Source organism: Carcharodon carcharias, chromosome 18, assembly GCF_017639515.1.
Source record: "Carcharodon carcharias isolate sCarCar2 chromosome 18, sCarCar2.pri, whole genome shotgun sequence".
Classification (NCBI taxonomy): Eukaryota; Metazoa; Chordata; class Chondrichthyes; order Lamniformes; family Lamnidae; genus Carcharodon; species Carcharodon carcharias.
Genome location: NC_054484.1, coordinates 93,198,789 through 93,213,324, shown reverse-complemented (window position 1 = coordinate 93,213,324; position 14,536 = coordinate 93,198,789). Strand labels below are relative to the sequence as shown.

Genomic DNA, 14,536 nt, shown 5'->3' with positions numbered 1-14,536 from the left:
AGGGGGGAGGGGGGGGAGGGGGGAGGGGAGGGGGGGAGGGGGGGGAGGCGGGGGGGGGGGGGGGGGGGGGTGGGGGGGGGGGGGGGGGGGGGGCGGGGCGGAGGGGGGGGGGGGGGGGGGGGGGGGGGGGGGGGGGGGGGAGGCGAGTCGGGGGGGAGGGGAGTCGGGGGGGAGGGGCGAGTCTGGGGGGGGAGGCGGAGTCGGGGGGGAGGAGAGCGGGGGGGAGGCGAGTCGGGGGGGGAGGCGAGTCGGGGGGGAGGCGGAGTCGGGGGGGAGGCGAGTCGGGGGGAGGAGGGGAGGGCGAGTCGGGTGGGAGGGGAGGCCGAGGGCGAGTCGGGGGGGAGGGGGAGGCCGAGGGCGAGTCGGGGGGGAGGGGGAGGCCGAGGGCGAGTCGGGGGGGTGGGGGAGGCCGAGGGCGAGTCGGGGGGGAGGGGAAGCCGAGGGCGAGTCGGGGGGAGGGCGAGTCGGGGGGAGGAGGGGGAGGGCGAGTCGGGGGGAGGAGGGGGAGGGCGAGTCGGGGGGAGGAGGGGGAGGGCGAGTCGGGGGGAGGAGGGGGAGGGCGAGTCGGGGGGAGGAGGGGGAGGGCGAGTCGGGGGGAGGAGGGGGAGGGCGAGTCGGGGGGAGGAGGGGGAGGGCGAGTCGGGGGGAGGAGGGGGAGGGCGAGTCGGGGGGAGGAGGGGGAGGGCGAGTCGGGGGGGAGGAGGGGGAGGGCGAGTCGGGGGGAGGAGGGGGAGGGCGAGGGCGAGTCGGGGGGGAGGGCGAGTCGGGGGGAGGAGGGGGAGGGCGAGTCGGGGGGAGGAGGGGGAGGGCGAGTCGGGGGGAGGAGGGGGAGGGCGAGTCGGGGGGAGGAGGGGGAGGGCGAGTCGGGGGGAGGAGGGGGAGGGCGAGTCGGGGGGAGGAGGGGGAGGGCGAGTCGGGGGAGGAGGGGGAGGGCGAGTCGGGGGGAGGAGGGGGAGGGCGAGTCGGGGGGAGGAGGGGGAGGGCGAGTCGGGGGGAGGAGGGGAGGGCGAGTCGGGGGGAGGAGGGGGAGGGCGAGTCGGGGGGAGGAGGGGGAGGGCGAGTCGGGGGGAGGAGGGGGAGGGCGAGTCGGGGGGAGGAGGGGGAGGGCGAGTCGGGGGGAGGAGGGGGAGGGCGAGTCGGGAGGAGGAGGGGGAGGGCGAGTCGGGGGGAGGAGGGAGAGGGCGAGTCGGGGGGAGGAGGGAGAGGGCGAGTCGGGGGGAGGAGGGAGAGGGCGAGTCGGGGGGAGGAGGGGGAGGGCGAGTCGGGGGGAGGAGGGGGAGGGCGAGTCGGGGGGAGGGCGAGTGGGGGGAGGAGGGAGAGGGCGAGTCGGGGGGAGGAGGGGGAGGGCGAGTCGGGGGGAGGAGGGGGAGGGCGAGTCGGGGGGAGGAGGAGGAGGGCGAGTCGGGGGGAGGAGGGGGAGGGCGAGTCGGGGGCAGGAGGGGGAGGGCGAGTTGGGGGGAGGAGGAGTGGGTGAGTCGGTGGGGCGCGAGAGTCGGGGGGCGAGAGTCGGGTGGGGCGAGTTGGGGGGGTGAGTTGGGGGTGAGGGAGTGGGTGAGGGAGTGTTTGGGGGGAAGGGGGGTGAGGGTGTGTTTCGGGGGGAGAGGGTGAGGGTGTGTTTGGGGGGAGAGGGTGAGGGTGTGTTTGTGGGGGGGAGGGTGAGTTGGGGGGAGGGAGGGGGTGAGGGTAAGTTGGGGGGAGGGGGTGAGGGTAAGTTGGGGGGAGGGGGTGAGGGTAAGTTGGGGGGAGGGGGTGAGGGTGAGTTTGGGGGGAGGGGGTGAGGGTGAGTTTGGGGGGGTGGGGGTGAGGGTGAGTTTGGGGGGTGTGAGGGTGAGGGTGAGTTTGGGGGGGTGAGGGTGAGTTTGGGGGGGTGAGGGTGAGTTTGGGGGGGTGAGGGTGAGTTTGGGGGGGGTGAGGGTGAGTTTGGGGGGGTGGGGGTGAGGGTGAGTTGGGGGGGTGAGGGTGAGTTTGGGGGGTGGGGGTGAGGGTGAGTTTGGGGGGGGGTGAGGGTGAGTTTGGGGGGTGGGGGGGTGAGGGTGAGTTTGGGGGTGGGGGGGTGAGGGTGAGTTTGGGGGGTGGGGGGGTGAGGGTGAGTTTGGGGGGTGGGGGGGTGAGGGTGAGTTTGGGGGGTGGGGGGGTGAGGGTGAGTTTGGGGGGTGGGGGGGTGAGGGTGAGTTTGGGGGGTGGGGGGGGGGGGTGAGGGTGAGTTTGGGCGGTGGGGGAGGGGGTGAGGGTGTGTTTGGGGGGGTGTGGGTGAGGTTGGGGGGGAGGGGGTGAGGGTGAGTTGGGGGGAGGGCTGAGTTGGGGGGGAGTTAGGGGGAGTTGGGGGGGAGTTAGGGGGAGTTGGGGGGGAGGGGGGAGTTTGGGGGTGGGGGAGGGGGTGAGGGTGAGTTGGAGGGGAGGAGGGAGTTTGGGGGTGGGGGAGGGGTGAGGGTGAGTTGGGGGTGAGGGTGAGCTGGGGGGAGGGGTGAGTTGGGAGGGAGGGGGGAATTTGGGGGGAGGGGGGAATTTGGGGGGAGGGTGAGTTGGGGGTGGGGGAGGGGGTGAGGGTGAGTTGGGGGGAAGGGGTGAGTTGGGGGGGAGGGGGGAGTTGGGGGGGAGAGGGGAGTTGGGGGGGAGAAGGGAGTTGGGGGGGAGAGGGGAGTTGGCGGGGAGGGGGGAGTTTGGGGGGGAGGGGGGAGTTTGGGGGGGAGGGGGGAGTTGGGGGGGAGGGGGGAGTTGGGGGGGAGGGGGGAGTTTGGGGGTGGAGGAGGGGGTGAAGGTGAGTTAGGGGGTGAGGGTGAGTTGGGGGGGTGAGGGGGAGTTGGGGGGGAGGGGGGAGTTGGGGGGGAGGGGGGAGTTGGGGGGGAGGGGGCAGTTGGGGGGGAGGGGGCAGTTGGGGGGGAGAGGGGAGTTGGGGGGGAGGGGGGAGAGGGTGAGTTTGGGGGGAGTTTGGGGGTGGGGGAGGGGGTGAGGGTGAGTTAGGAGGAGGGGGGAGTTTGGGGGTGGGGGAGTTTGGGGGTGGGGGAGTTTAGGGGTGGGGGAGTTTAGGGGTGGGGGAGTTTAGGGGTGGGGGAGTTTAGGGGTGATTTGGGGGGGAAGGGTGAGTTGGGGGGGAAGGGTGAGTTGGGGGGGGAGAGGTGAGTTGGGGGGAGTTTGGGGGTGGGGGAGGGGCTGAGGGTGAGTTGGGGGTGAGGGTGAGTTGGGGGGAAGGGTGAGTTGGGGGGGAGGGTGAGTTGGGGGGAGTTTGGGGGTGGGGGAGGGGGTGAGGGTGAGTTGGGGGGGAGGGGTGAGTTGGGGGGGAGGGTGAGTTGGGGGGAGTTTCGGGGTGGGGGAGGGGGTGAGGGTGAGTTGGGGGGAGGGGTGAGTTGGGGGGAGTTTGGGGGTGGGGGAGTTTAGGGGTGGGGGAGTTTAGGGGTGGGGGAGTTTGGGGGTGGGGGAGTTTGGGGGTGGGGGGAGTTTGGGGGTGGGGGAGTTTGGGGGTGGGGGGAGTTTGGGGGTGGGGGAGGGGGTGAGGGTGAGTTGGGGGGGAGGGGTGAGTTGGGGGGAGTTTGGGGGTGGGGGAGGGGCTGAGGGTGAGTTGGGGGGGAGGGGTGAGTTGGGGGGAGGGGTGAGTTGGGGGGGAGGGTGAGTTGGGGGGGAGGGTGAGTTGGGGGGGAGGGTGAGTTGGGGGGGAGGGTGAGTTGGGGGGGAGGGTGAGTTGGGGGGAGTTTGGGGGTGGGGCAGGGGGTGAGGGTGAGTTGGGGGGGAGGGGGGAGAGGGTGAGTTTGGGGGTGGGGGAGGGGGTGAGGGTGAGTTTGGGGGGAGGGGGTGAGGGTGAGTTTGGGGGTGGGGGAGGGGGTGAGTTTGGGGGTGGGGGAGGGGGTGAGTTTGGGGGTGGGGGAGGGGGTGAGTTTGGGGGTGGGGGAGGGGGTGAGTTTGGGGGTGGGGGAGGGGGTGAGTTTGGGGGTGGGGGAGGGGGTGAGTTTGGGGGTGGGGGAGGGGGTGAGTTTGGGGGTGGGGGAGGGGGTGAGTTGGGGGGTGGGGGAGGGGGTGAGTTTGGGGGTGGGGGAGGGGGTGAGGGTGAGTTGGGGGGGAGGGGGTGAGGGTGAGTTTGGGGGGTGTGAGGGTGAGGGTGAGTTTGGGGGGGTGAGGGTGAGTTTGGGGGGTGAGGGTGAGTTTGGGGGGTGGGGGTGAGGGTGAGTTTGGGGGGGGTGAGGGTGAGTTTGGGGGGTGGGGGTGAGGGTGAGTTTGGGGGGGGTGAGGGTGAGTTTGGGGGGTGGGGGTGAGGGTGGGGAATTTGGGGGGGGGTGAGGGTGAGTTTGGGGGGTGGGGGGGTGAGGGTGAGTTTGGGGGTGGGGGGTGAGGGTGAGTTTGGGGGGTGGGGGGGGTGAGGGTGAGTTTGGGCGGTGGGGGAGGGGGTGAGGGTGTGTTTGGGGGGGTGGGGGTGAGGTTGGGGGGGAGGGGGTGAGGGTGAGTTGGGGGGAGGGCTGAGTTGGGGGGGAGTTAGGGGGAGTTGGGGGGGAGTTAGGGGGAGTTGGGGGGGAGTTAGGGGGAGTTGGGGGGGAGGGGGTAGTTTGGGGGTGGGGGAGGGGGTGAGGGTGAGTTGGAGGGGAGGAGGGAGTTTGGGGGTGGGGGAGGGGTGAGGGTGAGTTGGGGGTGAGGGTGAGCTGGGGGGGAGGGGTGAGTTGGGGGGGAGGGTGAGTTGGGGGTGGGGGAGGGGGTGAGGGTGAGTTGGGGGGTAGGGGTGAGTTGGGGGGGGAGGGGGGAGTTGGGGGGGAGAGGGGAGTTGGGGGGGAGAGGGGAGTTTGGGGGGGAGGGGGGAGTTGGGGGGGGAGAGGGGAGTTTGGGGGGGAGGGGGGAGTTGGGGGGGAGGGGGGAGTTGGGGGGGAGGGGGGAGTTTGGGGGTGGAGGAGGGGGTGAAGGTGAGTTAGGGGGTGAGGGTGAGTTGGGGGGGTGAGGGTGAGTTGGGGGTGGGGGAGGGGGTGAGGTGAGTTGGGGGGTAGGGGTGAGTTGGGGGGGAGGGGGGAGTTGGGGGGGAGGGGGGAGTTGGGGGGGAGGGGGGAGTTGGGGGGAGAGGGGAGTTGGGGGGAGAGGGGAGTTGGGGGGAAGGGGGGAGTTTGGGGGGGAGGGGGGAGTTGGGGGGGAGGGGGGAGGGGGGAGGGGGGAGTTTGGGGGTGGAGGAGGGGGGTGAAGGTGAGTTAGGGGGTGAGGGTGAGTTGGGGGGGTGAGGGTGAGTTGGGGGGGTGAGGGTGAGTTGGGGGGTCAGGGTGAGTTGGGGGGTCAGGGGGAGTTGGGGGGGAGGGGGGAGTTGGGGGGGAGGGGGGGAGTTGGGGGGGAGGGGGGAGTTGGGGGGGAGGGGGGAGTTGGGGGGGAGGGGGCAGTTGGGGGGAGGGGGCAGTTGGGGGGGAGGGGCAGTTGGGGGGGAGGGGGCAGTTGGGGGGGAGAGGGGAGTTGGGGGGGAGGGGGGAGAGGGTGAGTTTGGGGGGAGTTTGGGGGTGGGGGAGGGGGTGAGGGTGAGTTGGGAGGAGGGGGGAGTTTGGGGTGGGGGAGTTTGGGGGTGGGGGAGTTTAGGGGTGGGGGAGTTTAGGGGTGGGGGAGTTTAGGGGTGGGGGAGTTTAGGGGTGGAGAAGGGGGTGAGGGTGAGTTGGGGGGGAAGGGTGAGTTGGGGGGGGAGGGGTGAGTTGGGGGGAGTTTGGGGGTGGGGGAGGGGCTGAGGGTGAGTTGGGGGTGAGGGTGAGTTGGGGGGGAAGGGTGAGTTGGGGGGGAGGGTGAGTTGGGGGGAGTTTGGGGGTGGGGGAGGGGGTGAGGGTGAGTTGGGGGGGAGGAGTGAGTTGGGGGGGGGAGAGTGAGTTGGTGGGAGTTTGGGGGCGGGGGAGGGGGTGAGGGTGAGTTGGGGGGAGGGGTGAGTTGGGGGGAGTTTGGGGGTGGGGGAGGGGGTGAGGGTGAGTTGGGGGGAGGGGTGAGTTGGGGGGAGTTTAGGGGTGGGGGAGTTTAGGGGTGGGGGAGTTTAGGGGTGGGGGAGTTTGGGGGTGGGGGAGTTTGGGGGTGGGTGAGTTTGGGGGTGGGGGGAGTTTGGGGGTGGGGGGAGTTTGGGGGTGGGGGGAGTTTGGGGGTGGGGGGAGTTTGGGGGTGGGGGAGGGGCTGAGGGTGAGTTGGGGGGGAGGGGTGAGTTGGGGGGAGTTTGGGGGTGGGGGAGGGGGTGAGGGTGAGTTGGGGGGGAGGGGTGAGTTGGGGGGGAGGGGTGAGTTGGGGGGGAGGGTGAGTTGGGGGGAGTTTGGGGGTGGGGGAGGGGGTGAGGGTGAGTTGGGGGGAGGGGGAGGGGGTGAGGGTGAGTTGGGGGGGAGGGGGTGAGGGTGAGTTTGGGGGTGGGGGAGGGGGTGAGTTTGGGGGTGGGGGAGGGGGTGAGTTTGGGGGTGGGGGAGGGGGTGAGGGTGAGTTGGGGGGAGGGGTGAGTTGGGGGGAGTTTGGGGGTGGGGGAGGGGGTGAGGGTGAGTTGGGGGGGAGGGGGTGAGGGTGAGTTTGGGGGTGGGGGAGGGGGTGAGGGTGAGTTGGGTTGGGGTGGGGGGATGAGGTGAGGAGGGGGGGGGGGGGCGGTGAGTTGTTGCGGGGGTGGGGGTGAGACGGGGGGTTCGGATGATCCGCCTTTCCCAGGCCCGGCCTCGCTCTCCCCGCCCCAGCTCCGGCTTACGTGGCACCAACACCCGGGAGCGGCTGGATGCCGGGCCCTGGACAGCGCCTCCCGGAGGGTGGGTGGGGAGCCCGGGCCGGTCTCTCTCTCTCTCTCCCCTCCCCCCTCCCCACCCCGCGGGCCCAGAGGCTGCCCGGGCCCGGGCTCCCTGATCCCGGGGCTCTAGACCGGGGCCTGGCGGCGCCCCCCGGGCCGCTCCGCACTCACCTCGGCCGGTAAGGGCGCGTTGTCGGCGGCGGCCCGGAGCTCGGCCACGCTGTGCCGCTGGGTGTCGGTGAGCGGGGCGCTGGGCTCCGGGCCGCGATCCCACAGCGACAGCTTCTCCCGGCTCCGCTGCTCGGTCACATCTGCAGCCAACTCCGCCATTCTGTTCCGGGGCTCCCCAACCCCCAGGCCAGAGCTAACCCCGGAAACAGTCCGGGAGCTCAGACACCTCCCACACCAGGAGCAGCATCAGGAGCATTGGCACCGGGAGCACCGGGATCAGGAGCACAGGCACCAGGATCAGGAGAAATGTCACCAGGATCAGGAGCACAGGCACCAGGATCAGGAGCACAGGCACCAGGATCAGGAGAAATGTCACCAGGATCAGGAGCACAGGCACCAGGATCAGGAGCACAGGCACCAGGATCAGGAGAAATGTCACCAGGATCAGGAGAAATGCCACCAGGATCAGGAGAAATGCCACCAGGATCAGGAGCACAGGCACCAGGATCAGGAGAAATGTCACCAGGATCAGGAGAAATGCCACCAGGATCAGGAGCACAGGCACCAGGATCAGGAGAAATGTCACCAGGATCAGGAGAAATGTCACCAGGATCAGGAGAAATGCCACCAGGATCAGGAGCACAGGCACCAGGATCAGGAGCACAGGCACCAGGATCAGGAGAAATGTCACCAGGATCAGGAGAAATGTCACCAGGATCAGGAGAAATGCCACCAGGATCAGGAGCACAGGCACCAGGATCAGGAGCACAGGCACCAGGATCAGGAGAAATGTCACCAGGATCAGGAGAAATGCCACCAGGATCAGGAGCACAGGCACCAGGATCAGGAGCACAGGCGCCAGGATCAGGAGAAATGTCACCAGGATCAGGAGCACAGGCACCAGGATCAGGAGCACAGGCACCAGGATCAGGAGAAATGCCACCAGGATCAGGAGCACAGGCACCAGGATCAGGAGAAATGTCACCAGGATCAGGAGCACAGGCACCAGGATCAGGAGAAATGTCACCAGGATCAGGAGAAATGCCACCAGGATCAGGAGCACAGGCACCAGGATCAGGAGCACAGGCACCAGGATCAGGAGAAATGTCACCAGGATCAGGAGAAATGCCACCAGGATCAGGAGCACAGGCACCAGGATCAGGAGCACAGGCACCAGGATCAGGAGAAATGTCACCAGGATCAGGAGAAATGTCACCAGGATCAGGAGAAATGCCACCAGGATCAGGAGCACCGGAACAAGGAGTAGGCAAACTGTCACCTTGACATTCAATGGCCTCACTATCGCTGAGCTTCCACAATCAACAATCCGGTGGGTTACCTTCGACCAGAAACCGAACTGGACCAGGCATATGAGTACTGTGGCTATAAGAGCAGGTTGGAGGCTGGGAATGCTGTGGAGAATAACTCATCTCCTGACTCCCCAATGTCTGTCAGTAGTATGATGGAATACTCTCCACTTGCCTGGACAAATGCAGCTCCAACACTCAAGGAACTTAACACCATCCTGGACAAAGCAGCCTGCTTGATTGGCACCCCATCCACAAACATTCACTCCCTCCACCACCAACGCACAGTAGCAGCAGTGTGTACCATCTACAAGATGAACTGCAAGGACTCACCAAGGTTCCTTAGACAGCACCTTCCAAACCCATGATCTCTACCATCTAGAAGGACAAGGGCAGCAGATAGATGGGACTATCACCATCTGCAAGTTCCCCTCCAAGCAACTCACCGTCCTGACTTGCAAATATGTTGCCATTCCTTCACTGTTGCTGGGTCAAAATCCCGGAATTCCCTCCCTAACTGTACTGTGGCTGTACCTATACCAGATGGACTGCAACAGTTTAAGAAGGCAGCTTATCACCACCTCAAGGATAATTAGGGATGTGCAATAAATGCCAACCTAGCCAGTGACACCCACACCCCATGAATAAATAATTTAAAAAGGATCAGAAGCAATGTCCCAGAATCAGCATCAGGTACATTGGGCACCAGAATCAGGAGCATTGGCACAAGGATCAGGAGCATTGGTACCAGGATTGGCATTGGTAAAAGAATCGGCATCAGGACTATCTGCAATAGGATCCGGATTAGCATCACAAGCATGGCATTAAGATTGGCATTGGCACCAAAATCAGAGTAGAAGCATCGGCTCCAGAAGGACCAAGATCAGGATCATTTGCAGCAGACTCGGGACTAAGATCAGCATTATCTGCACTAAGATTGCCACTTAGAAGTGGCATATGCACCCAGATCAGGAACAGGACCATCCACACCAGGATCAGCATTTTAAAAAATTCATTCACAGGATGACTGGCAAGATCAGTATTTATGGTCAAACTGATTTCCCTTGGGAAACTGGTGGTGAGCCACCGTCTTGATTTGAATGACTGGCTAGGCCGAATGAGAGGTCAGTTAAGAGTCAACCACATTGCTGTGGGTCTGGATTCACACGTAGACCAGCCCGGGTAAGGATGGCAGGTTTCCTTCCCTAAAGGACATGATTGAACTAGTTGGGTTTTTGCAACAATCCCAGCTGCTTCGCAGTCACCATTCCTCATCGTCTCTTCTTAATTTCAAATTTCTTTAATTAATAGAATTTAATTTCCCCAGTGGGATTTAACTTATGGTTATTGGATGAATAGACCAGTCTTCTGGATTACTAATACTGCAACATAATCACTATTTTACAAAACCCCTAAATTAGTACCATCACCAGGATCAGCGTCACCAACACCAGGATCAGCGTTACTAACACCAAGATAGGTGTCACCAACACTGGGATCAGTGTCACCAACACCAGGATCAGCATCACCAACACTGGGATCAGTGTCACCAACACCAGGATCAGCATCACCAACATCAGGATCAGTGTCATCAGCACCAGGATCAGTGTCACCAACACCAGGATCAGTGTCATCATCACCAACACCAGGATCAGCATCACCAACACCAGGATTAACATCACCAATGCCAGGATCAGCGTCACCAACACAAGGATCAGTGTCATCAACACCAGGATCAGTGTCATCAACATCAGGGTCAGTGTCATCATCACCAACACCAGGATCAGTGTCACCAACACCCGGATCACTGTCATCAACACCAGGATTAGTGTCATCAGCACCAACACCAAGATCAGCATCACCAACACCAGGATCAGTGTCACCAACACCGGGATCAGTGTCATCAGCACCAACACCAAGATCAGCATCAACACCAGGATTTGCTTCACCAATGCCAGGAAATTGTCACCAACACCAAAATCAGCGTCACCAACACCAGGATCAATGTCATCAGCACCAACACCAAGATCAGCATCACCAGGGTCAGTGTCACCAACACCAGGATCAGTGTCACCAGGATCAGTGTCACCAACACTAGGATCAGTGTCATCAAAACCGGGATCAGCATAACCAATACCAACGTCAGGATCAGTCACCAGCACCAACGCCAGGATCAGCATCATCAACACCAGGATCAGTGTCACCAACACTAGGATCAGTGTCATCAGCACCAACACCAAGATCAGCATCACCAACACCAGGATCAGTGTCATCAGGGTCAGTGTCGCCAACACCAGACCAGGAGAAGCATCACCAGGATCAGTGTCACCAACACTAGGATTAGTGTCATCAACACCAGGATCAGTGTTACCAACACCAGGATCAGCATCACCAACACTGGGATCAGCGTCACCAACACTGGGATCAGTGTCACCAACACCAGGATCAGCATCACCAACATCAGGATCAGTGTCATCAGCACCAGGATCAGTGTCACCAACACCAGGATCAGTGTCACCAACACCAGGATCAGTGTCATCATCACCAACACCAGGATCAGCGTCAACAACACCAGGATTAACATCACCAATGCCAGGATCAGCGTCACCAACACTAGGATCAGTGTCATCAACACCAGGATCAGTGTCATCAACATCAGGGTCAGTGTCATCATCACCAACACCAGGATCAGTGTCACCAACACCCGGATCACTGTCATCAACACCAGGATTAGTGTCATCAGCACCAACACCAAGATCAGCATCACCAACACCAGGATCAGTGTCACCAACACCGGGATCAGTGTCATCAGCACCAACACCAAGATCAGCATCAACACCAGGATTTGCTTCACCAATGCCAGGAAATTGTCACCAACACCAAGATCAGCGTCACCAACACCAGGATCAATGTCATCAGCACCAACACCAAGATCAGCATCACCAGGGTCAGTGTCACCAATACCAGGATCAGTGTCACCAGGATCAGTGTCACCAACACTAGGATCAGTGTCATCAAAACCGGGATCAGCATAACCAACACCAACGTCAGGATCAGTCACCAGCACCAACGCCAGGATCAGCATCATCAACACCAGGATCAGTGTCACCAACACTAGGATCAGTGTCATCAGCACCAACACCAAGATCAGCGTCACCAACACCAGGATCAGTGTCATCAGGGTCAGTGTCGCCAACACCAGACCAGGAGAAGCATCACCAGGATCAGTGTCACCAACACTAGGATTAGTGTCATCAACACCAGGATCAGTGTCACCAACACCAGGATTAGTGCCACCAGCACCAGGATCAGTGTTACCAACACCAGGATCAGTGTTACCAACACCAAGATCAGTGTCATTAACAAAAACAGAATTACCTGGAAAAACTCAGCAAGTCTGGCAGCTTCGGCGGAGAAGAAAAGAATTGACGTTTCGAGTCCTCATGACCCTTCAACAGAACTGGGTTCTGTTGAAGGGTCATGAGGACTCGAAACGTCAACTCTTTTCTTCTCCGCCGATGCTGCCAGACCTGCTGAGTTTTTCCAGGTAATTCTGATTTTGTTTTGGATTTCCAGCATCCGCAGTTTTTTGTTTTTATCTCAGTGTCAATAACACCAGGTTCTGCACCACCTGTACCAACAACAGGACTAGTTGTATCGGAAACAGCAATTTTTTTTATTCATTCATGGGATTTTGGCATCGCTGGCAAGGGCTGTTGTTATTGCACTTCCCTTAATGAATGCCCACATCCCATGAATGAATTAAAAATATTGATGCTGCTACAGATGGTCCCAACCTTAGCTCTGCTGCTATTTCCGACCCTGGTGCAGATGCCATCTCCAGTGGCAAGCCTGGTGCAGATAATGATGATCTTGGTCCTGTACTGTAGGATCAGCATCATATGCATTTTCTTTGGTGCCTCTGGCACCTTCGCCTTTATCACCAGTACATTCACTAGTATCGCCACTATTTTTGTCAACATCAACTGCTCCTTTCCCCTTGGGGTTTACAGTCATCCAAAATAATAGTGAAAATCTGTTACAAAATCCAAAATTATGTCAGCTCCCTGTATTCAACCACTAAACTGAAATTAGAAAAAAAACCCAGAAAATGCTGGAAATACTCAGCAAGCCTGGGAATATCTGTGGAGAGAGAAACAACCAATGTTTCAGGTCAATGACCTTTCATCAGAATTGGAAGATATAACAGGTCTTAAGCAAGAGACAGGGCAAGGGAAGTTGTGTGATAGGGTGGAAGGAGGAGAGATTAAATTCAAAAGGGACGATGGTGCAAGACAAAAGGAGATGGTAATGGCACAAGGAAAGAACCAAAAGACGTGACTCAATGAGGTGTAAATTCGAATAGCAGAATTATCACCAACAGCTGCTGTCCAAAAACCAAAATATACAAAAATGGGAGTGGTGGTTATGGCCTGAAATTGTTGAACTTAATGTTGAAAGGCTGTAAAGTACTTTAACAAAAGTGCTGTTCCTTGAGCTTATGTTGAGCTTCATTGGAACAGTTTTAAATGTATTTCCATCCATTGTTTTATCTCTACCTTTTAGCCTTCCCTTTCCCCCACCCCACCCCCACTAGGGCTATCTGTACCTTGCTCGTCCTGCTTTCTTCCCATAATGTCACCTATTAGCACATTTCTTAGCTAATATCACCACCATCAACACCTCTATGTCCTTTTGTCTATGACATCTTTTGGCAATCTCCATTGGCCCTCTATCCAGCTCTACCTGTCCCATCCCCCTTAAACCAGCTTATATTTCACTTCTCTTCTATTTTTCCTTAGTTAATTTGAAGAGTCATAATGGACTTGAAACCTTAACTGTGTTCCTCTCTGCAGATGCTGTCAGACCTGCTGAGTTTTTCCAGCTATTTTTATTTTTGTTTTTGTTTTGGATTTCCAGCATCTGCAGTTTTTTGTTTTTATTTCATTGGAACAGTGTAGTAGGCAGAGGACAGAGAAGTCAAAGTAGGAGTAAGGTGAAAATTAAAATGAAAAGTGACTGGAAGTTCAGGGTTACACTTATGGACTGAACAGAAGTGTTCAGCAAAGCTGTTATCCAATCTAGTTTTCTCAACATAGAGGGCAATATGCTGGAAAAAGAGATGAGGGAGGGAAACAGTCCACTTCTATCTGCCCTGTTCCACCTGTTCTTAATTTTAGAAATTTATATCATATAGTCCCATAATCTGTGTTATTCTAATAAAAGAAGTCCCGTTGTCTAAGTCTTCCTATTTGTGTTTCCTCATGCCAGACAGCATCCTGGGTTATCCCTGTTTAATGTCTTTCCCATAGTGTGGAGCCCAACACTGTTAACAGAACTCCAACTAAAGTCTTATGTTTTATACAGTCATCAATATCTCGTGGCTTTTATGTTCTATCCTACATGATATAACCTATAGTTCTATCAGCTTTTTAAAAGTCCTGTGACTCTGCATCCTCAGATCCTTCTGCTCAACCCCTGCAGTAAGCCTACTTCCATTCGCAGTATCATCACTGCTGTTTTGTTTGTTACAGAAGTGTATTGACTCACACTTACTGATGTTGAATTCCATCTGCCACTTTATAGCCCATTCCTCCCATCTTATCACTATCCTGTTGTAGCTGTAGTGTGTGAGGTTTTCCATTTTGGTCGGAAGAATAAAAAGAGATTTATTATTTAAATGGAGAGAAACTTCAGAACACTTCAGTGCAGAGGGATCTGGGTGTCCTTGTGCATGATTCGCTGAAAGCTATTATGCAGGTACAGCAGGTAGTAGGGAAGGCAAATGGAATTTTGGCATTTGTTGCTAAAGGAATAGAGTATAAAAATAGGGAAGTGTTGTTGCAACTGTACAAGGCATTGGTGAGACTGCACCTGGAGTACTGTGCACAGTTTTGGTCCCTCTACTTGAGGAAGGATGTAGTTGCATTGGAGGCGATTCAGAGGAGGTTCACTAGATTAATTCCAGAGATGTGGGATTTGTCTTATGAGGAGAGATTGAGCAGTTTAGGCCTATACTCGCTAGAGTTTAGAAGGATAAGAGGAGATCTAATTGAGACATATAAGATGCTAAAGGGGACAGACAAAGTAGACGTTGAGCAGGTGTTTCCCCTTGTGCATTCTAGAGCAAGAGGCCATAGTTTCAGGTTAAGGGATGGTAAATTTAAATCAGAGAGGAGGAGGAATTACTTTTCTCAAAGGGTCAAGAATCTGTGGCATTCACTACCTCAGAGTGCTGTGGGTGCCAGGACGCTGAATAAATTTAAGGAGGAGATAGACAGATTTTTAATTAGTAACGGGTTGAAAGGTTATGGGGAGAGGGCGGGAAATTGGAGTTGAGGCCGAAATGAGATCAGCTATGATCGTAATGAATGGC

General features: G+C 59.1%; 1 protein-coding gene across 1 annotated transcript in view; it reads right to left on the bottom strand.

The window, feature by feature from the left end:
• cog3 (component of oligomeric golgi complex 3) overlaps window positions 1–7,112 on the bottom strand; it is a 69,011-nt gene extending 61,899 nt beyond the window's left edge. Inside the window, exon 1 of the mRNA XM_041210955.1 lies at window positions 6,854–7,112. Coding sequence (XP_041066889.1) covers window positions 6,854–7,012 — 159 coding nt within the window. The 5' untranslated portion in view covers window positions 7,013–7,112. The remainder of the gene's footprint in view (window positions 1–6,853) is intronic.
• Between the last annotated feature and the right edge of the window lie 7,424 nt (window positions 7,113–14,536).